Source organism: Bos indicus x Bos taurus, chromosome 27 (assembly GCF_003369695.1).
Source record: "Bos indicus x Bos taurus breed Angus x Brahman F1 hybrid chromosome 27, Bos_hybrid_MaternalHap_v2.0, whole genome shotgun sequence".
Classification (NCBI taxonomy): Eukaryota; Metazoa; Chordata; class Mammalia; order Artiodactyla; family Bovidae; genus Bos; species Bos indicus x Bos taurus.
The window spans coordinates 6,291,814-6,313,982 of NC_040102.1; the positions used below are offsets into that span (position 1 = coordinate 6,291,814).

The 22,169-nt window shown below is 41.3% G+C and overlaps 1 protein-coding gene across 1 annotated transcript; it reads left to right on the forward strand.

Annotated features, from left to right (window-relative positions):
- Positions 1-15,515: 15,515 nt before the first annotated feature.
- Positions 15,516-20,111, forward strand: LOC113884794 (beta-defensin 109-like). Its single transcript, XM_027529744.1, has 2 exons — positions 15,516-15,570; positions 19,906-20,111. Exons 1-2 carry the CDS (start codon positions 15,516-15,518, stop codon positions 20,109-20,111), a joined length of 261 nt encoding a protein of 86 aa, XP_027385545.1.
- The last annotated feature ends 2,058 nt before the right edge of the window (positions 20,112-22,169 follow it).

Here is a 22,169-nt window from a genome sequence, read left to right on the forward strand (position 1 = left end):
CCTGAGATGAGTCTAGTGGACTCTGTGGAGTCTTTCACTATAAATCATGGTGGGAGACATCCATGTATGTGTTTATGTTTCTTTAAGTGTTACTATAAAGTTTGTTTTAAATTTTTCTTTGTATATTTATATAAATGTCTTTGTATATTTATTCTTGTATAGAATATACAAGAAAAACTACACAATCATCTCAAGAGATGTAGAAAGATCATTTGGCCACATTCCATCCTTCTCAGGCATGCCCTGCACCCAGCTCCAGCAGGGCCTTCCTTCTGCCCTAAATCAAATTTGCATAAACACCTGTAGGTCAAGATCCATTATATATGGATTTAATATGCTATAATATATTACAGACTGTTGGATGTAATATGCTATTTATTAAGAATTTTTGTATCTATGCTCATGAGGAAATTTGTGGTTTCCTTATAATGCATTATTTGATTTTGTTATCATGTAATACTGGTATGAAAATAGTTGGTATGAAAAAATAGTTTGAATAAGTTCCCGCCTTCCTTTTTAATGATAATTTTAGTAGGACTGATATAATGTTTCCCAAAATTTTTATAAAATTTACCATAGAATAAAAAATTTTCTTTCAATTTTAATAAAGTTCTACCATATAAGACATGTTTTATGTGGTTTTTATCTGTACGCCTTGAAGAGGATCTGAATATTATTTTTACTCAAGATAGATTTTGTAATTGAGGGAAAGAGCTTCGGAAGACTTTATAAAAACACAGAAACAGGCCCTCCCAGCCCCCACATGTGCACATTAACAATGCACTGTGTGACCCCCACGCGTAGAGAATATAATAAGCGTTTGTACTGGTTTATTCTCACTCTGGCCACACTGGACTCAGTTGGTGAGTTGCAATGTGTACACACGCCCGAATCCTCCTTACAGGTAGAGCTCATTGTCTGTTCTGAGGCATCGGGCTTGCCGCTGGTCTGAGGTCATCAGATGAGCAGCAGAGTTTGAGAAGCACTGGAGGCAGTAGGAAGAGAACACCCACCTCACCGGCTGCCTCTCTTCTCCAGCAGGAAAAGACCCGAGTAGGTCCAAGAACAGCCACTGAGCCACGCGGAGAGGACTTCCTTGGAAGAGCAAACTGTGCTCCTTCCTTCCAGAGCAACAGTTGGGGGAATGTCTTCATTCTGCAGAGCCCTGCACCTCAGGGGCAGGGGGCTGCTGGCTGAAGGCACAAGGGGATGAAACTATCAGGGAGATGGCTGGCACGCTGGGGCCATGCCCAGACCTCCCAAAACTTCTGAGACGGTCTTTCTCTGTGACCTGGGTCACAGCCTATTCCTTTTACTCCCTTGTCTCAGGATCTAAATCCTCCTCATTACATTCTCAGATTCTCACAAAACAAAACATCGTCTGATCTTCAATTTTGTCATTTCAAAGGCTCTGAATGGGCCTGAGAAATGCTCTATTTTATGGGATCCTCTGAGCATCACAGGAGTAGAGAGGAGTCTGTCACAGAAGCCAGGTGAGATTGGAATTATTGGGATTGGGTGGGCTGATATTCTTGGGCCTGTGCCTCCAGGGGGCAGGGCTTCAGGACACAGGACGATTTTAGTGAGATGGCACAGATCTGGGCTCCATCAGAACACATGCTGTCAGCTGTGAGAAGATGGTGGTCCTCCATCTGCCCAGGTGAAGGCACGCAGCTCATTAGCCACACTTGACCCAAAATATTTAGAGTAAGCAAAGAGGGGTTCAACAATCTCCTACTTTCAAAACAAAAATAATCTTTCAAATAGCCCAGGGAGGAAAGATAATGAAAAGTGTGAAATGACAATATATTTATAAAAAGTGAAAAAGTATGTGATGCTATCTATATTTTTTAAAACGTATTTGTCTTAGAAGACACAAGGAGGAAATCATTGGCCCTACAGAAGTATACATTTTTTTCTAAGTTCACCCTGAAGGTGGGGGTGATATTGCTCTTGGCTTTCTAGAAAGTGTCACCACCTCCTCCTACCTTCTCAGTATTTCCTCCATCAGCTCAGAAACCGGAAGCCAACACTGCCCCAAATTGAAGGGCACTTATGGCATCCTAGGGGCATTTAGGGCACCCTAGGACCCCTTGCACCTCTGGACACATTCTCAGTCCCCTCACTGGTTCAAGAAGTTCTGCTACTGCCTTAGAAGGCACAGGGGTGCCAGCTGACCTGTTCAGCAATCGCAGATTTGTCTAAGTCCCATAGGAAGCTCTCAGGTTGAATAAATCAACCACAAAGTCACCCATAATAAGGAAAAAAGATGACTACTATTACTAATAAATACTAATAAAATAATAATGACCAACAATGATAACAAAAGTTGAGGGCCATCATAAAGATAATAATAGTACCACCACTATCAATAACAATAAAAATAAACCTTAAGATCATGGGAGATTAGAATAGAGACTCTCCTCTACAGATGACGAGGTACTAATTTCTGGCTTCATGGGATATTTGGGCTTCATAGTCCAAGGTCTGCACAAAGGAAAGAAAAAAAAAAAAGCAAAATGTTGCAGCAAAGGGAAATAAAAAACCATGGAGGAGGAGGACACAGGTGAACTTGGGAGTTCTGGCACAAACCCCAGAAGACAAGTCCTGCAGGGCTGTCTTATGGGACAGCGACAGAGAGACTTTGGTGCTAAGACTGCCTACCCCTCCATCCCCACCCATTTCAGAAGTTCTATCCAAGAAGTGCATGCACTGAATGCAGGACCCCAGACCCACACCCAGTGTGCAGAAGCTCTAGCTACACCCACAGGAAGCCCCGCCATCATCTCAGCCCTCACACTTAAGTGCCGTCTGCCAGCTCTTCCTCCAGAACACTGGGGGTCCACACAGCTGGCTTCTGGGTATCTCAGCAGAGGGCTACAGGAAAGTGTCAGTGACTGTTGTTCCTGGACCAACAGGGGGCAGCAGAGGCCACCACGAGTGGCTCTAGAACTCTGACCAGCCAGGCACTTATCTGCACTTGCTTAGGCTGAGGGTCATCACCCCTTTGCCTCTCAGCACAGCTCCATTTCCAGGTAAGTGTTCTTGCCATTTTCTTAAGCACTCAGATTAAAACTATTGGCTACTCATATGTGCCCACTTTAATTATAAATGTCATCATGGCCCCATGCTTTGTCTCTCATTCTTCCATACATGCACTCTGTTTTAGTCTGGAAGCTCAATTAGCCTCTATTACTGCAACAGCTTTCTTCTAAATAAATTGCTTTGTCAATTTAGTTACTCCTCCTGGCCAGTTTTGTTTATAAATATGTATTCTAACTTGGCACAGATTAAGGTGTGCAATTTACCTTTGTGTGCTTCATACAGGCATGCACAGACACACGCATACACACCTATATACACACACAGAATGTTGTTGTCAATCATAAAAGCCAACCATGAGATTTACTCAGACAAGAGCACTTGGAATACTCTAATGTAAGAGCTAGAAAGGAGCTGAGAGATGATCTAAGGTGACATTTTCCATTGAGTATTCCAGAATATACTCCAACATTGGTACCTGGGAACTGTATTAAAAATGTAGACGTCTAGGCTCCACTGCACCCTGGAGTGGGTCTAGGTGTCTGCATCTTGAAGCAGCTTTCCCAGTTGTTTTCATGCATGATTGAGTGTCTCCTGATCATGGTGCAGCAGATGTGAATCTATGCAGGTGCTGCTGAGACTCCAGGAAGACGGCTTTCTGCTGATGTCTGGCCCTCTAGTGAGGGGCTGGCCTAGAGACTTGGACCTGAACCCTGACCTCCTGCCTCCATATTCAGAGATATGTCCATTTCCCTGCCCCACCAGCATCTGACCTGATGAGGTTCTGAGAGTAAATGACCACAGGATTCAACTTCTTCCTTAGCCCTGAGGAGCAAAGCCTGATCTCAGCAACAAGCTCACACCTCACTGGAAGGCAAATAAATGTCTGTTAAGCAAACTCACATGCGTGTCATGAGTACATTGTGAGCAGAGCACCGTGGGCTTTCCGACCCGAAGAGAGAAGGCAATTGATCGTGAGAATGGCTCCTAAAGCCTGGGAAGAGCTCACTAACGTCTAGTCATTGACGAAACCAGCCCCACTCATTGTCCCTGAACACAGACGGCTCTTCGCTCAGACCCTTTAATCTGGAGCCAAAGCATTTGTAGCTCGTGTTCCCATTTAACACGGTTTTCTGGTCCAAAGTGTGCACCCACAGGCTCCCATTGCTCTGAGTGTCCCACGAAAGGAGGATTCTCCGGCTTCCTGCGAAGGCCGCTCTGCGCTCAAAACAGCTCCGCACAGAGCCTTAATGAGGCGGAGGAGCGCGGACATCCGGCCCCGACATCCCGCTGGCACCGGAGCCGCGGACCGAAGTGTCCTCTCTTCTTGGCGACGAGGCCAAGCTGTCTCCTCCCTCCAGCCATGAGCACTGCTGTCCCCGTGTTCGCCATTCTCTTCTCTATGAGCCACGTTCCACCAGGTAACAACAACAACAAAACCTTGCTGACGCCTTGGTAAGAGTAGAGTGCCTGAGACCTTGAGCGGATCCAGTGATCAGAGCAACGTTACCATCACTGCTGCTTGAGGATGGGTCTTGTGGGAAACCTGGGAAGACGCGCAGCCTCCTGACTCAGTAGTTCCCTACAGCGACTCTCAGTTACACGACACGAGGTCAAGGGCATTTCAAGGGTGTTTCAAGGGCTTGAAAGAAACCCTCCTTGCTCCAGCACTGAAGATGAATTATTTAGGCAAGTCTACTAGCAGTTTCTAGATCTAGGTAACAAAAAACAAGGCATTATTCTGCTAAATTTTGGTCTCCAAAATTCCTCTACTTTCAGCAAAAATTAGTATCCTAAGATACTTATATAAGAGCTATGCCAAAGCTACAGGGGTCCAGGTCTCCTTGAAAGGCCTATTCTGAGTCTGAGAGACCACTAACCCATTGCCCCTTAACACTGCTGGTTTCCTGGCTTGATGATGTCCCCAAAGGCTCCATCCCAACCCTGGGCTTCCTCTTCCTTTTAAATATCTGTTCTCCTGGAGTAGAACTTAAACACAGAGATGAAGATGGCACTGCAGTGAAGCCTGTCCACCTGCATGCTGTGTGGTATGCCAACACTCATCACAGGGGCAGGCGCAGATGTTTATCTCCAGGACGTGTTGATCTAAGGAGGGCTGAGCGACTCACTGCTCTACATCAACAGGAATGTCTTATCTTTTCCTGAGAATTCAAGGTCTCAGGGTTGGGAAGGAGTCTGAAGGTACACAGATGGGTGAATGTGGACAGTCCTCGTATAAGGAGCTGTAATCCCAGCCCTTTCATTCATCTCAGATCCCTTGTGGAGTGTGGGGCAGTGGATATATTTCACAGACAGGCAAAGTGCATGTGTGTGTACACACACACATACAGAGAATGTTACTATTCTGGGAATAAGGAAAAATGCAGATGAAAACCTTGAATACACAGCCTTACTTAGTACTAATCTGATCCCATAATTTTCCTTCCAAAGCCTGCTCCAACCATCAGATTCTTTGAGGCTTTAGTGCCTTGAGCTCTCATCCCCTGGGACACTTATGCTGTCTTTATTTCAGTCATGTTTTATTTACCTCTGGCTCTCACTTACCAAACCTCTTCTTCATCCTTGGGCCAACAATCTGCTTTGAGAGCTAGTTGACTCTTCCCTGGACTGTCTAGCCACCAAGATGACTGGACCATGATATCTTGGAAGTCAAGGGCCATCGTATCTTTTTTTTCTTTGGAAGCCTGCGCCCCAGTAAGGGCCTCCCATTCAGTGGATGCATAATAAATATCAATTCGTGATTGTTTTGTGAACGGTAGGGTTAAATTCACTTTAATCCATTTGACTTTCCTTTGAATTCAATGGACTTTTGTTGAATTGCTACAAATGCCCTACACTGATTTGAAGCTATTCAAGAGTTGGCTTTTGTGTTCTGGAATAGAAAAATCTAGAAGTGCTGGTTTTGAGAACTCTTTTAATACCAGCAAAGAGTTTCAGAAGCTGTCTTGGGAAAGGTGCTCTTTGTTGCATATGGAGACTGCTGAGATGAAGCCGCTTTCGAAAATGAGCCCGTTGTTTTGTGTGACCCATCTCCATAATACTAATATATTAGGCCGTAAGTCAAATATGATTCAATGTTTTTAACAAGCATGTGTGTTCAGCCTTTGAAAGTGAAAGTGAAAGTCGCTTAGTTGTGTCTGACTCTTTGTGACCGCATAGACTGTAGCCCGTCAGGCTCCTCTGTCCATGGAATTCTCCAGGCAAGAACACTGGCATGGGTAGCCAGTCCCTTCTCCAGGGGATCTTCCCAACCCAGGGATCGAACCCAGGTCTCCTGCATTGCAGGCAGATTCTTTACCATCTGAGCTATTAGGGAAGCCCAAGAATAATGGAGTGGGTAGCCTATCCCTTAAGAACTCAATGTATACAACGATTCCTGCAGCAGGTTGCAACCTGGAAGAGCAGCACCAGGGAGAGAAGCAGTGAGTGTCCCCTCATGATGCAAGAAATGCTGACGTGGGCGCTATCTGCACATTATATACATAGGAATATCGTTTCCTTCCCCCAGAAGTATATCCTCTCTAATAATTTCCTTGTGTACATTATCTTTTGGATCTGTATTTCAGTTCCACTTTTGAAAGATACACACACACACACAAAGACAGCTTTCTCTAAAAAGTTTTTTCAACTTTAGGAAAATGAGCAGTACAAGATTCATAATAAATAAAAACTGACTTATGCCATCAATGTCAGGAGATAACAGGCAGTGAGAAAAATAGGAGGAGCTTTGATGTGTGTGAGCCCCAGAGCGAGGGCAGGGCTGCCCATGGCTAGCCTTTCTTTTATTAGATGCACTCAATATTGGCAGATTTTACCAGAATGCCCCCAATCCTAATTTTATGTGAAAGCAGATTTTTAAGGGGCTTCCCTGGTGGCTCAGGGGTAAATAATCCACCTGGCTGGATGGCATCACTGACTCGATGGGCATGAGTTTGAGTGAATTCCGGGAGTTGGTGTTGGACAGGGAGGCCTGGTGTGCTGCAATTCATGGGGTCGCAAAGAGTCGGACATGACTGAGCTACTGAACTGAACTGAACTGAATGCAAGAGACATGGAATCATTCTCTGGGTCAGGAAGATTCCCTGGAGGAAGAAATGGCAACCCACTCCAGTATTCTTTCCTGGAGAATCCCATGGGCAGAGGAGCCTGGTGGACTACAGTCCATGTGACAAAAAGGAATCAGACATGACTTAGGGACTGGGCAACAGATTTTTAAGACATAGAATAACAACGAAAAATCTATACAAGTCTGTTTCCAGACACTCCCTCCTCCCATGTAATTCAATAAAATTCAAGGAGACCAGTAAACAGTAACCATCACTCTCTTCTCTGTGCAGACAGGGCCAGTTTCAAGGAGGTCTGTGAGCATCCAAATAGGTCCTGCCAGGAATTCTGCCTTAACTCAGAAATCCATTTTGGGTGATGTCTGGATTGCCGACAATGCTCCTTGCCCATGGTGAACATACCTCAAGTTGACTGCACTACACCCAGAGTGCACTGAAGCCCTCCTGAAGTTTTTTATTTGTTTAGATATTTTATTCTCACTCTCTTGTGCTGGTCAACTAAAAAGATGACCAACTTGACAGTTGTGATTTAAGTTTTATTTTGGTGCAAAATGAGGACTGCAACCTGGGAGATAGCACCTCAGATAGCTCTGAGAGACTGCTGCAAAGAGACAGAGGGAGAAGGTCAATAGATAAGAATTTGGTGAACGGGAAGTTCAGTGCAATCAGGCACTCATTTTACAAAAGGTTTTCTGCTAGTCATGAGGAGCTGATATCATTATGAAGGTATTCAGTGCTTTTTTAGATATGAAGAGATGCAAAGGTTGGGATCATAAAATCAGTTCCTGAAAATATCTAACTATCTAAAGACCTGTCCCACCAGATTTCCTGGAGCACAGAGTGCCTCACTCCACCCTGAATGTTGAAGGTCAATAGCTGCAGCAGCACAGGGTTCCATCTCCACAAAGGCAGATGGCAAATGCCCTACTTGTTATTCAGTTCTTGGCAAATGCTCTTGGCAAGTGCCAATTTGTAGTTGACCAGCAACTGCCAATTTATAGCTGGCATTCTCTTTCACTCTTATCTCTCCTCTGTTTTTCTTCTCACAGGGATTCTTAGTGAGTTCTCAATAAGCAAAGAACACAGAACCTGTTCTAAGAATCCTGTGATGTATCCTCACTTGGCTGTGGTTTGGTTTCCATCTTTTTATCTGGCCTGAATGAGCTCTGGTTGGGGGCAGGAACTTTCTCTCACCTCCTGTTTTCACCTGGCCCTGCAGCCCTCTGCCCTTCATCTGGGGAGACGAATCCCCTTCCACACTTGGAAAACTCACCACTTCACTCCATGCAGCCTCGTGGGGTCTCCCTTCCTAACAAAAGGGCAGGTCATAGGAAATCTTCCCGGATGTCACCAGCAAGATGAATCATGTTCTTCTCATACCCTCTTCACAGCCAGTGCTCTGGGTCCCACCTTCTCCACATTTTCAACACTTTTTCTCTTTTATTTTTTTGACAATAGCCATGCTAGCAGGTGTGGATGATATCTCCTTGAATGCAAGATTTGACTGGCATTTCCATTTTGGGTGACGTCTGGATGGCCAACGATGCTCCTTGCCCATGATGAACATACCTCAAGTCGACTGCACTACACCCAGAGTGCACTGAAGCCCTCCTGAAGTTTTTTATTTGTTTAGATGTTTTATTCTCACTCTCTTGTGCTGGTCAACTAAAAAGATGACCAACTTGACAGTTGCGATTTAAGTTTTATTTTGGTGCAAAATGAGGACTGCAACCTGGGAGATAGCACCTCAGATAGCTCTGAGAGACTGCTGCAAAGAGACAGAGGGAGAAGGTCAATAGATAAGAGTTTGGAATAGTAATGTTCAGCAATTTCTCATGTAGCTATTAACCTCTGGTATGAATCCTTTGGAAAAATGTCTATTCAGGTCCTTTGCCCAGTTTTATATTTATCACTGAATAATTACCACAGTAATTCATAATCAACTGAGATAGTTAGAATTTTTTTTGCATATGTGATATAAACTGTTAAGATCTACTCTCTTATCAACTTTCAATTATATAATAAAACGTTAACTATAGATAGCATGGTGTATATTAGATCTCCAGAATTGTTAGGTAGTTAGAATAGGAAAAGGGAGTCCAAAATGGCAGTGACTAAAAGAAAAAGATAGGAAAAAGCCCATGAAAGTGGAACAAAAGAAAATCCAAGGACTGGAGGGTGAAACAAACAGCCTTCCTGGTTAGCCTGATTTATATAGAGCAGGCTTAGGGGGAGGACATGAAACATATAAAAAGCGGAGCCAAGATTGGGCCTCTTCTTTGGGGTCAGCCCACCCTCATGCCTCAAGAGTGTATTTTCCTTTGCTTGCTGAATAAAATTCTGAGCTTTAACCGAGCTGTAACACTGACCGCCGTTTCAAATCTTTGCTGTGGTGAGACAGAACCGAGGAAATTACACAGCTCCCCCGACAGAACTTATTCATCTTATAGCTGGAAGTTTGTATCCTCTGACCACCTTCACCCATTCACCTGATGCCCCACAACCACCAATCTACTGTGGTTTCTATGAGTTTGAATTTTTTCCAGATTCCATATATAAATGAGATCATATGGTATTTGTCTTTCTCTGACTCGCTTCAGTTAGCATACATTCTCAAAGTTCATCCATGGATTTCTTTGTTCTTTTTCATGACCAACCTATATTCCATTCAGGGACACCTTTTCATTTATTTATGTCTTCTTCAATTTCTTTATTATTGTCTTATATTCTCAGTGTATAAGTGTTTCAATTCTTTGGTTAAACTTATTCCTAAGTATTTTATTGTTTTAGATGTTATCACAAATAAAATTTTTGTCTTAAATTTTCAGAGAGTTCACTTTTAGCATATAGAAATGCAGCTGTTTTGTATGTTGATTTTGTATTCTTAAACTTTACTTAGTTCATTTGTTAGTTCTAACAACCATTTATGGAGTCTTTAGAGTTTTCTATATGTAAGATCATTTCATTTGCAAACAGAGGCTATTTTAAAAAGAAAACTACCATATGATGCAGCAATTCTGCTTCTGGGTTTTTTTTTTAAGGATATAGAAATGCTAATTCAAAAAGATATCTGCACTCCCATATTCATTGCAACATTATTCACAATAATCAAGATATGGGAAAAGCCTAAGTGTCCACTGATAGATGAACAAATAAAGAAAATATGATATATATTAGATGTATGATGAAATATTAAGCCATAAAAAAGAAGGAAATCCTGCCGTGTGTGACAACATGGATGGACCTTGATGACATTATGCTATGTGAAATAAATTAAATACTGTATGATCTCATTTATATGTGGAATTCAAATGAGAAAAAAAAAAAAGGCAGTGAACTCACAGATTCAGAGAAGGGATTGGTGGTCATTGGAGTGAGGGTGTTGGAGGTGGGTAAAAAGGATGAAATGATCAAAAGTTATAAAGTTTCAGCTATAAAATAAATAAGTCTTAGGGATATAGTGTGCAGCATGGTGAACAGAGTTAAAAATACTGTATTGAATACTGGGAAATTGCTAAGAGAGTGATCTTAAATTTCTCATTACAAGGAATAAATTTGTAACCATGCTTTGTGATGGATGTTAATTAGACTTGGTGGTGATCACTTCACAATATATACAAATATTTAATCATTATTTTGTACACCTGAAACTAATATTATATGTTAATTACATCTCAGTAAAAAAATCATTTCTTTTTCAGTAATCAATAAAGTATGAGAACAAAAATTCTGTAAGCATATCAATTCAATCCAATTAATATTGCTTAAAAACTTGACACAATGACAGCAGAATAAACATTCTTTCTAAGTGTACACTTACCAAAGTAAACCGTATTCTGGGCAACAAAACAAGTCTTGACAAACATAAAATTATCCAAACCATGCAAAATACACTCTGACCTTAATAGAATTAAACCAGATTTCAATATTCAGTACTTGGGAAATTCCCATATATTAGGAAATCAAACAGCATGCTTCTAGATAAAAATGGCTAAGGATTTGAATTAAATAAAAATAAAAACACAACATAACAAAATGTATGGAATTAAGCTACAGTAGCATTTTGAAATAAATTTATAGTATCCAAATGCTTATATAATCAAAGAGCGAATTAAATCTAAAACAAGAAAAGGAAGAGATTAATGTAAATAATAAAAGAAATTAAACAGAAAAGCAACAGAAAACAAAATTGAAATCAAAACCTGGTTCTTTGAAAAGATGAATAAAATTTATAAATGTCTTACCATTCTGATCTGAGATACAGAGTGAGACAAAAAGCACACAGATTGCCAATGCCAGCCATGAAAGTAAGCACATTAGATCCTACAGATATAAGGTGAACAACCAGACATTATTAGGCATAGCTTTACATACATTAATCCAACAAGATCAATGAAAATGGGTGAATTCTTTGAAATAAAAAAAACTACCAAAACCTCACTTAAGCAGAAATAGATAAGAAGACAAGATAAACTATAGGGACAGAAAGATAAGATGCTGTCAGGGACTGGGAACAGGAGATGTCAGATACAGAAGAATATTTCGGGAATTTTGTAGGTGATAGAACTGGTCTAGGTATTGATTGTGGTGGTGGTTATACAGCTATATGCATGTGTAAAAACTCATAGAAATGAGCTCAATTTTAATGAAAATAATTCTACTGTGAAAGACACACCTCAATATACCTGACTTAAAAGACAACACAAATGTCAGTTCTGTTCCTGTCTTCAGCTTTTATAGCTCCCTTTGACTTCTAATAGCTTGTGGCTTCTTCTCCTCAGGCTTCAATGTCAGGATAGAATGCACTTACAAGAACCTGCTATATTCCTCCACACAGAACACGGCCTTCCTGAGTAACCACGACTTCCACCCCCAGAACTTTCTGGTACCTTTGAGACCTGGCACCACCATGGGGACAGGTAAAAATCTGGAGGAGTTCCAGTCATGCAGAGAAGGCTTCATCATCAGCCCTTACCATCTGAATTATAAAACAGTGGGCCCTGGTACTGAGTGATGGGAAAGGCCCTGTCTGGCTCTGCTCCTGATGAGTTCATATAACCCCAACTTTTACCCGGGTTCATTCAAAGTCAGCTGCCATCTGATAACCTACAGCCAAACGTTTGCCCTAAGGAGTGGTCCAAAAGTAGAAGAAAGACAACCCTGCCTGAGGATTTAGATACTATGAACCAGACCTCTCACCTGGAGATGCTTTTCTCCCCAGCACATAGTTGCCAGTCTCTAGAGATACCTTCAGTTGTGACAACCAGGAAGATGCTACCAGCATCTATTAATAGTAGCCAAGATGCTACCAGCCAAGGATGTTAGTAGACATCTTACAATGACAGAAATGACCTTCAAGACAAAGAATTATCTGACCCAAAGTATCAACAGTGCTGAGGTTGAAAAACTCTGCTACAAGCTTTGACACAATGATAAGAACCAGAAACCAGAAGGGGGTAAATATCTTGCCTCAAGAGCATGTTGTAGCCTCCCTACAAAAGCCCTAAATAGGTATGAGGCACCTACCCACTCCCATAACTATCCTTCAGAATGGTGAGCCTTTAATTCATGGACAGGCAGGATAGGAAAGTGATTCTTAGATACTCCAGCATCAGTTCAGTTGAGTTGCTCAGTTGTGTCTGACTCTTTGCGACCCCATGAATCACAGCACACCAGGCCTCCCTGTCCACCAGCAACTCCTGGAGTTTACTCAAACTCATGTCCATCGAGTCGGTGATGCCATCCAGCCATCTCATCCTCTGTCATCCCCTTCTCCTCCTGCCCCCAATCCCTCCCAGCATCAGGGTCTTTTCCAGTGAGTAAACTCTTTGCATGACGTGGCCAAAGTATTGGAGTTTCAGCTTTAGCATCAGTCCTTCCAGTGAACACCCAGGACTGATCTCCTTTAGGATGGACTGGTTGGATCTCCTTGCAGTCCAAGGGATTCTCAAGAGTCTTCTCCAACACCACAGTTCAAAAGCATTAATTCTTCAGTGCTCAGCTTTCTTCACAGTCCAACTCTCACATCCATACATGACCACTGGAAAAACCATAGCCTTGACGGACCTTTACTAGAAGGTAAAGGTCCTTACTAGAAAACCATACTAGACGGACCTTTGTTGGCAAAGTAATGTCTCTGCTTTTAAATATGCTATCTAGGTTGGTCATAACTTTCCTTTCAAGGAGTAAGCGTCTTTTAATTTCATGGCTGCAATCACCATCTGCAGTGATTTTTGGAGCCCCCCAAAATAAAGTCTGCCACTGTTTCCACTGTTTCCCCATCTATTTCCCATGAAATGATGGGACCAGATGCCATGATACTCCAGCATAACTGATAGAGTTTTTCATCCTTACGTATTACTTCTGTCTTGTTTTTGCTTCTAAGTCTTTTTCAGGGTCTAACCACCTTCTGGCCCACTTATCATCAGATCCCATTGGCGGAATGAATCATCCCCAGTTCAATATCCCTCCTTGTATTTCACTCTGGAACACTGCTTCCCTAGGTGACTTAAACTCTAAAAAATGCAGAATGAGTTTACAGCATAATCACATGAAACATCTGCATGTTGAAAAAAAAATCTGACTGCTCGAACTTTCTAACATTGCATCCACTGTGGCGTCACTTCCCCAGTCTCTTTGTTCCAGTTGCCCTCTTTGACACCATGCTTCCCAGTAACTCGGGGACCAGGAAGGTTCAGATCACATTTCCCAGACTCCTTTGCTGACTCCATCACTTCAAGGATGGACTCTCCAGGGAGAGTTGGAGCTTGAAGAAGGGGGAATGGACTTCCTTACTTTTGTTCCTGTCACTGTTGCTATAGCAACAATGGCTTGCATCCAGGAGCAACAGTGGCCTCCTGGGTCCACATTCTCATGGCGTTACAGAACCCATCTCACAATGTCCTCAAACAGGTGTCTGCAATAGCTAGTCAATATCCCTTTCATAGACCTGAGGACTGACTCTGAAAGGTCTCCCCTCAGGTCTGCAGAGGCACAGCTGGGCAGCGTGCCCCCTCCTCCAACACCTGAGGACCACAGGCGTCCTCCCCTGGCTCCTGGCTTCCTCCATTTTATTGTCTCACTGAGGGGTGATATCCACTGCCTGCAGTTGCTTCTGGGTTCCCTCGGCATTCTCTCTGAACAAATCCTGATGTAAGTCCCCTCTGTAAACCAAAGCACTACTCTGTTCTAATTGGCTGGATCCTGACTGACAGAACTGCTACCGCTATTGTTTCTCCTGCTGCCGTTACTGATACTATTGCTGTATCGTCCTAGAAATCTAGGTAACAGGTCTAGTTGCCTGCTAAGTCTCTTCAGTCATGCCCAACTCTTTGCAACCCTATGGACTGTAGCCCGCCAGGCTGCCCTGTCCATGGGGTTCTCTGGGTCTAGTTACTTCACAGTAAATGAGCCAAGAGTAACACAGACATTTCCTGACTCACAATTGGTAGATCAACTAGGTTAAAAATACCATTAACACTATAGAACAGCCTTCCCTGTTGGCTTGGTGGTAAAGAATCAGCCTGCCAATGCAGGAGACATGGGTTCAATCCCTGATCAGTGAAGATCCCATATGCTGCAGAGCAACTAAGCCCATGGGCCACAACTATTGAGCCTGTGCTGTGGAGCCCAGGAACCACAACTACTGAGCCCACTTGCCCCAACTTTAATAGCCTGAGCACACTAGAGCTTGCACGCCTCTGAAACAAGAGAAGCCATTGCAATGAGAAACCTTTGCACCATAACTAGGGAGTAGCCCCTACTTGCCACAAGTAGAGAAAAGCCCGCACAGCAACGAAGACCAGCACAGCCAAAAATAAATAAATACTTTTTAAAAGACTGTATAGCCCAGGGACAGAGGAGCCTGGTGGGCTGCTGTCTGTGGGGTTGCACAGAGTTGGACACGACTGAAGTGACTTAGCAGCAGCAGCAGCAGCAGAGCAACTAAAACAGCAATTTTAAAGGCAAAATGTGCAAACACTTTCAATTCTAGATATTATAAATGTGAAACAGAATTCAATTTCTATTTTCCATGTAACATAAAGAGGAACTGACTACATCTTCATCGGCTGACTGCTAAAGTCATCAACCCCCTGCTGGGAGGGTCTCTCCATAAGGGGACACAGCAGACAGCTCGGATATCCTGAATCTGGGAAACCCACGGCATCAGCTTCTGCTTTCTCATCTGTTGAGTTTCCACCACAGCATGTACTTTTTTCCCTGGAGATTTCCTGTTAAAGACTGAGTTAACTCTCTTTTGGACAGGCTCTACTAACCATGGAAAAACCACAGGCCCAGGGGACATCATAAAAGGCCACGGACCTGCCCGCCCAGCGATTGCCAGCTCGAGCCATACTGACGCTCCTTCCCTCCAGCTGCTGTTCCCCCATGAGGTTCCACCTGCTGCTCTCTGAGGTCTTCTTCTTGACCCTCTTATCACCAGGTAAGGTGGCGGCTGATTACCTGGGTCCACAGTTCAGAAAGCTGTTGGGAAGGTCAGACAAGACCCTGGAATCAGTCTTACAGATTCATAACCCTAATAGAATGACAACAGGGGAAGACGGTAGAGAGACCGTTCCTTCACTGTTAGCTGAATGCTGGATGGCATCATGTTCGGCTTTATCCTTACTCTGTAGCTTGGGATGTCTAGGTGAGGCACAGTGACCCATTAGTAGACAGGTAGATCGGAAAGGACTGGATTCCATCAGCATCTATCGTTATATCTATTCAGTAGGTCAGAAACAGATGGACAGAGACCTATTGACAGGATTTAGTGCAGAGGGTGCGTCCTGGGGAACTCTGTCCTGTAGGTTTGCCTCCTGAAGGAACTGACAAATCAGCATAATAATGAGCACAACTCTCATTATGGGAGAGGTGTAGCCATGATTATAGAAGGAGGATGAACATTTTTAAAATCTGAACTAGACATCTTTGCAAAGTGAAAGAAGCACTTATCACTGTATCAGAACTAAGGCATAACCCAGACCTTTCTCATTTAAACTGGCCACTGGGCCATGCTACGTAAATGGCACGGACCCAGAAGAGGGTTTCAGAAAGAGAATTAGAGTCCCTAGGGAGGGATTACTCAGAAGATCGAGCGCTGGTCCACATTTTAGGAAGGGCTTCTTATGTTAAGTAGCATTGCACAGAGTAGGTACCTCAACATAAATTGGAGGCAATTAAGAGGATAACAGAGTTTGAAATACTAATGCATGTGTGATGTGGGAAGAAAATGATTGGGCTGGGAAATGGAGGCAGTCACATGAAATGTGAGACTCTATGACCGAGGAGCCCGAAAGACTGTAAGACAAACCATCCACGCTGCTATCTCTGTGGCCTCACTCCCCCTCCCTTGTGGTAGGTCCTTACACCTTTGGATTTTAGTTAATTAGCTTTCCTTGAGAACCCAGATCACTGAGGGGCTCTTAAAAAAAGCTATCTGTAAATTATTCCACTTGTACTCTTTGTAAAGAACATAATTATTTGCTCACGTAGATGATTCCCTATCTTTAGTCCTTGAAGGACCAAACATGTTATTTTTACATTAATCTGTACCCACAATGTCTTTCCTTCCTGATCATCTTTCATAATAAATTCATTTACTATACTCAGTATGCTATGTTCTTATGGTCTCAATAGAAAACGTGTTTTTGTAGCCATCCAAAGCTACCACTGTAAACCTCTTCCCTTCTTTTCTTAGTTCCTGGGTTCCAGTCTTAACCAAATAGCAATGTGCAAAACCCAAGAGTCAGTCCCCATGTTAGGACTGGTGATCACAGCATTGACCTTCCAGGAAACCCTTCACCTACCCAGTTGACCAATATAAGGGGCCCACTGCTCAAGTTTCAGTTCACAGACTTTTTTCCTTGAAAAAGAGAGTATTATAGGACATTAACATACCATTTTCAAGAGTAGAAATATTTCAGATATTCTCTAAGGTTTACTTTTTCTATAACAGCAGTAGCTTGAGAGCATCGAACTTGTAATCTTGGCCAAAGTTTAAATCTTTCTTGCAACTTGATCATATTTGGTTTGTGTCTTTCGGTTACTTCTCAGTTTCTGGTGCATTGGTGGTGCCCTGTGATTTCTGGCACCCCTGAACATTCTGTAAAAATGTTACTTACATCATTCCCATGGCATCTGGGGAGATACTGAAGGAAGGGTTCAAGTAGTCATTGACTTTCCTTCTTATGACTCATGGCATGGTTCAACATTTCAAAACTATATTTATGTAATATTGACTGTGAACATTCTTATTTCTGATTTTCATGGAATTAAAGCTATATTTTACTATGAAATATTACCTGGATTTTTGTGTTCAAACTTTAACTTGGTTAAAGCAATACTCTTCTCTTCCTATTTAAAAAATAATGTTTACCAAGTGTCAATGTTAATTTACTTTTTCATTCTCCCCTTCAAACACATGTTTCAGTTACTTGACCAAGTGAGTATATTGTCTGTGTCATTCTGTTACAGTAAACAGGAACATAACACCAAATTTTAATCTAAAAATACTGACTTATCATTCTTAGCTAGGAATGGCCTCAATGGAGAAATATAAATATAATTAACAAGATTACACTCAAAATAACTTATTTAATAGACTTCATCCGTTATTAAATGGACTTTGTATTATTTCTTGAGGGGTAAAATATTGACACTATGCAAATTATCAACACATAGGTTAAGTCCAAAGTGAAGCTAATAACTATCTGTTTCCTAACTCTTGCTTTAGATAGATTTTTTTTTTTTTTTTTTTACTAGAAGGCTAGTTTATTTAGCTCTACCACTAGAGAGCTACTTAGTAAATTAAATTTTCTACCATATAAGTTACTGGGAGGAAATAATGGTCTGGACACAATGACCAATTTTCAGCTTTCTAGTACCTTTTACTTTCTTAAGATTTAATTGAAAGGATCATTGAGAATGTCTACAAATTTACTTTTCCTCTGATTGATACACTTCATGATGAAAATTTCCTTGTCCATTGAGTTAGGTAGATCATATCTAATTTGGAAAGAAAAAATAACCTCTACTTCTTTCTGAGAATATTGAAACATGAAGAGATTGAGAGGTTTTCTATTCAGTTCAGCTCAGTTCAGTTACTCAGTTGTTGTGTCCGACTTTTGCGACCCCATGGACTGTAGCATGCCAGGCTTCCCTGTCCATCACCAACTCCTGGAGCTTACTCAAACTCATGTCCATTGAGTTGGTGATGCCATCCAACCATCTCATCTTCCATCATGCCATTCTCCTCCCACTTTCATTCTTTCCCAGCATCAGGGTCTTTTCAAATGAGTCAGTTCTTCTCATCAGATAACCAAAGTATTGGAGTTTCAGCTTCAACATCAGTCCTTCCAATGAATATTCAGGACTGATCTCCTTTAGAATGGACTGGCTGGATCTCCTTGTTGTCCAAGGGACTCTCAAGAGTCTTCTCCAACACCACTGTTCAAAAGCATCAGTTCTTCGGTGCTCAGCTTTCTTTATAGTCAAACTCTCACATCCATACACAACTGCTGGAAAAACCATAGCTTTGCCTAGACAGACCTTTGTTGGTCAAGTAATGTCTCTGCTTTTTAATAAGCTATCTAGGTTGATCATAACTTTTCTTCCAAGGAGCAAGTGTCTTTTAATTTCATGGGATGCAGTCACCATGTGCAGTGATCTTAGAGCCCCCCAAAATAAAGTCTGCCACTGTTTCCCCGTCTATTTGCCATGAAGTGATGGGACCAGATGCCATGATCTTAGTTTTCTGAATGTTGAGTTTTAAGCCAACTTTCTCACTCTCCTCTTTCTATTAGTGTAGAATAAGCTGGTACCACAACTAAGTACTCACAGGGTCTTTTTTCCTGAAACTTTCCCTTACCCCTTATCTAAATGGATTGTAGGAAATATGAGGTTAAAATGCCATTTTTAAAGAAGATTGAGCACCGAGAAGCTGACTGAAGGAAGCTGCAATGTTAACTATATGAGTCTAAAAGCTTCCTGTGACCTACAAGCCCCAAATGTCCTGACTCTGTTAAATCAAGGCCACCTTATTTCTTATCAAAGTTATTTTTTTCCCCAATATGCACCATCCACACAGGTCTTTCTGTTCTTCAAATAAACTAAGCAAGGGACCTTGTTCCCTATATGCCTATCATTTCCGCACATGGATATCTGTTTGTCTATCTCATTTTCATCACTCAAATCTCAGTTCAAATGCTATCCTCAGAAAGCCTTTATCAGTCCATTTTTATTAACTCCATCCTCCAGACTATAACTGGCCCATTATTTTATTATTGTGTTCTAACCACTTATCACTTTCTGAAATTATCTTATTCTATTTTTGTATGGTCAGCTTTTCCCCACTGACTGTAGGTGCTATGAGAAATAGAAATATTTCTGCCATTCTCACTGTTCTATTGCTAGTGCAAAAAATGCCTAGTGAATAGAAGACATTTGGGAAATACTGGTTGAAGGTCCATATAAAGGAGTGAAAATAAGGACATTGGTGTATTTAGAACATACATTTTGTCCGTCCCATCATTGTTCAACATTACCAAGGTTACATTTGAAGACAAAACATATAAGGAAAGGAGGGAGCACTTTGTCATTGTTTTGGCTCTTGGGCAAAAAGGAGTCAGTGCATGTGATGAAGCAACTGGATGGACTCTTTGTCCAGTTTCTTTCCTCCATGTAGAAATGCTCATCCTAGAACTCTTTTAATCTCACACCAAAATTTACAGGTTTATGTTCCCTTCATGGACAAATGATCTTACAGATTCTTCTGCAGTAAGAAGTGGTTTATCATCTGCAGTAAACCACTGTCTCAATCTGAATGGTGTTTGCAGAAGAGACACCTGCAAATTGACAGAGGATATACTTGGCACCTGCCGAAGAAGGTGGAAATGCTGTTGTGCATGGTGGATTCTTTTGCCAGTTCCAATGCCCATTGTCTATTCAGATTATCAAGCACCCCGTAAGAAGACTGAGAAATGAAACTTGAAAAATCATCGAAAAGGAAACGTCTTTGTGTCTAAACATTTTAGAATGTATATATTAAACATTATTGTTTTTATTATCAACTTCTATCATCCCTCGCCTATATATATATATAGTGAGTTCACATCTACCCTGATAACTGCTTTGAGACTCATTTTCAGATCCAGAAAATCTCTTTAAAAGTAAGAAAAGTTGGGGTTGATATATATACACTACAATGTGTAAACTAGCTAGTGAGAAGTTTCTATAAAGCACACGAAGCTCAGCTGGGCAATCTACAATGACCCAGATGGGTAGGATGGGGGTGGGGTGGGAGAGAGGGGTTTACATACATATATATATATGTGTGTGTGTGTGTGTATATATATATATAGCTGATTTGCTTCATTTTACAACAGAAACTAACACAGCACTGTAAAGCAATTATACTCCAATGAAAAACATAGGAAAAAAAGTAAGAAAGCCCATTTACTTAACAAATATTTAAAAATTTGTCACAGAAAGATAAAAAAAATTAACCAACAAGTTGCAAAGATGACGATATCTTTATATACAGTGCAATTAAATAGACACACAGAGTTCAAAGAAAATGCAAAAACCAAATCTAGAAATGATCCGGGAGTGGAGGAGATATAAATAGGGAAAGGGGAGAAAACTGGAATGAGGCAAGAGGAAATAATTTGAGGTGATTTATAAGTATTATAAGTGCATGGCAGATAACTGCAAAGAGATGAGATCAAAAAGGAGGGAACAGAAAGTTTAAGACCAACAGAAATAAATGTACTAACAAATAAAACCTCAGTTAACAACAAAAATATATCGATGTCCTCCTGCAATGAGGAAACATTGTGATAACTTAGAGATTCTCAATTGTTTTCCTCTACACAAATAATTCTCCTTTTTAGAACCTAAACGTTTTTTACTGTAAAAAACATAGTAACCTCTTTCAAGGGTATGCTTTCAATACCCCTTTTAAATAGATTTTCGATGTGTCACAACTTCTGACTACAACTTCACTTTCTTCCCTAGAATCATAAGGTCTCACTTTCCTTGCATGCCCTTAGGACTTGAGTTCAACTACATACCTCAAAGTTGTCCTTAGAAGGAGTCAGTTTTCAGTCACATGTAAAACTTCAATGATTAAGGAAGTGTGGTTCGGTACTGAAGATTCCCCTTCTTTCAGCATATAATGTAGTATTTATGAAATCAACTAATGTTTGACGAGGGAGCCAAGAACACTCAATGGGGAAATGACAATCTCTCCAACAAATGGTGTTGAAAAAACTGGATAATCACATGGAGAACACTGAAATTGTACCCTTACCTTATACTACTCACAAAAAGTTAACTTGAAATGAATTAAGGACTTAAACATAAGATCCTATACCATAAAACTCCTAAAAGAAAACAGGGGAAAACTTGACATTTGCCTTGGCAACAAGATTTTTTTGGGATGTGATACCAAAAACAATAAGAAAAAATTAACAAGCAGGAATACATCAAACTAAAAAAGCTCTGCACTGCAACAGAAACAATCTTCAGAAATGAAAAGATGGATTTACGGTGGATAAGAATCTGCCTGTCAATGCAGGGGACATGGGTCCCATCCCTGGTCTGGGAAGATCCTACATGCCATGGAGCAACTAAGCCCATGAACCACAACTACTGAGAGTCTGAACCTAGAACCTATACTCCACAAAAAGAGAGGTCACCACAATGGAAAGCCCTCGCGCCATAACTACAGAGTACCCCGCATGCAGCAACGAAGATCCAGTGCAACCAAAAACAAATAAATAAAAATTTTAAAAATGAAAAAGCAATCTACAGAATGTGAGAAAATATTGCAAATGATACATCAGAGAAGGGTTAATATGTATAAATATGTGAAGAACTCATACAACTCAAAAACAAAAACTGAATAACCCAATTTTTTAAAAAGAAGGTCAAAGAAATTGAACAGCTTTTTCCAAAGAAACATACAAATGACCAACAGGTACATGAAAAGAATCTCAATATCACTAATTATCAGGAAATGCAAATCAAAACCACAATGAA

Excerpts from the sequence above, each read along its gene's own strand:
- LOC113884794 (XM_027529744.1), top strand. The coding sequence starts at position 15,516 with ATGAGGTTCCACCTGCTGCTCTCTGAGGTCTTCTTCTTGACCCTCTTA. Across the intron at positions 15,571-19,905 it reads CTTGACCCTCTTATCACCAG|TAAGAAGTGGTTTATCATCT; the intron begins GTAAGGTGGCGG and ends ATTCTTCTGCAG.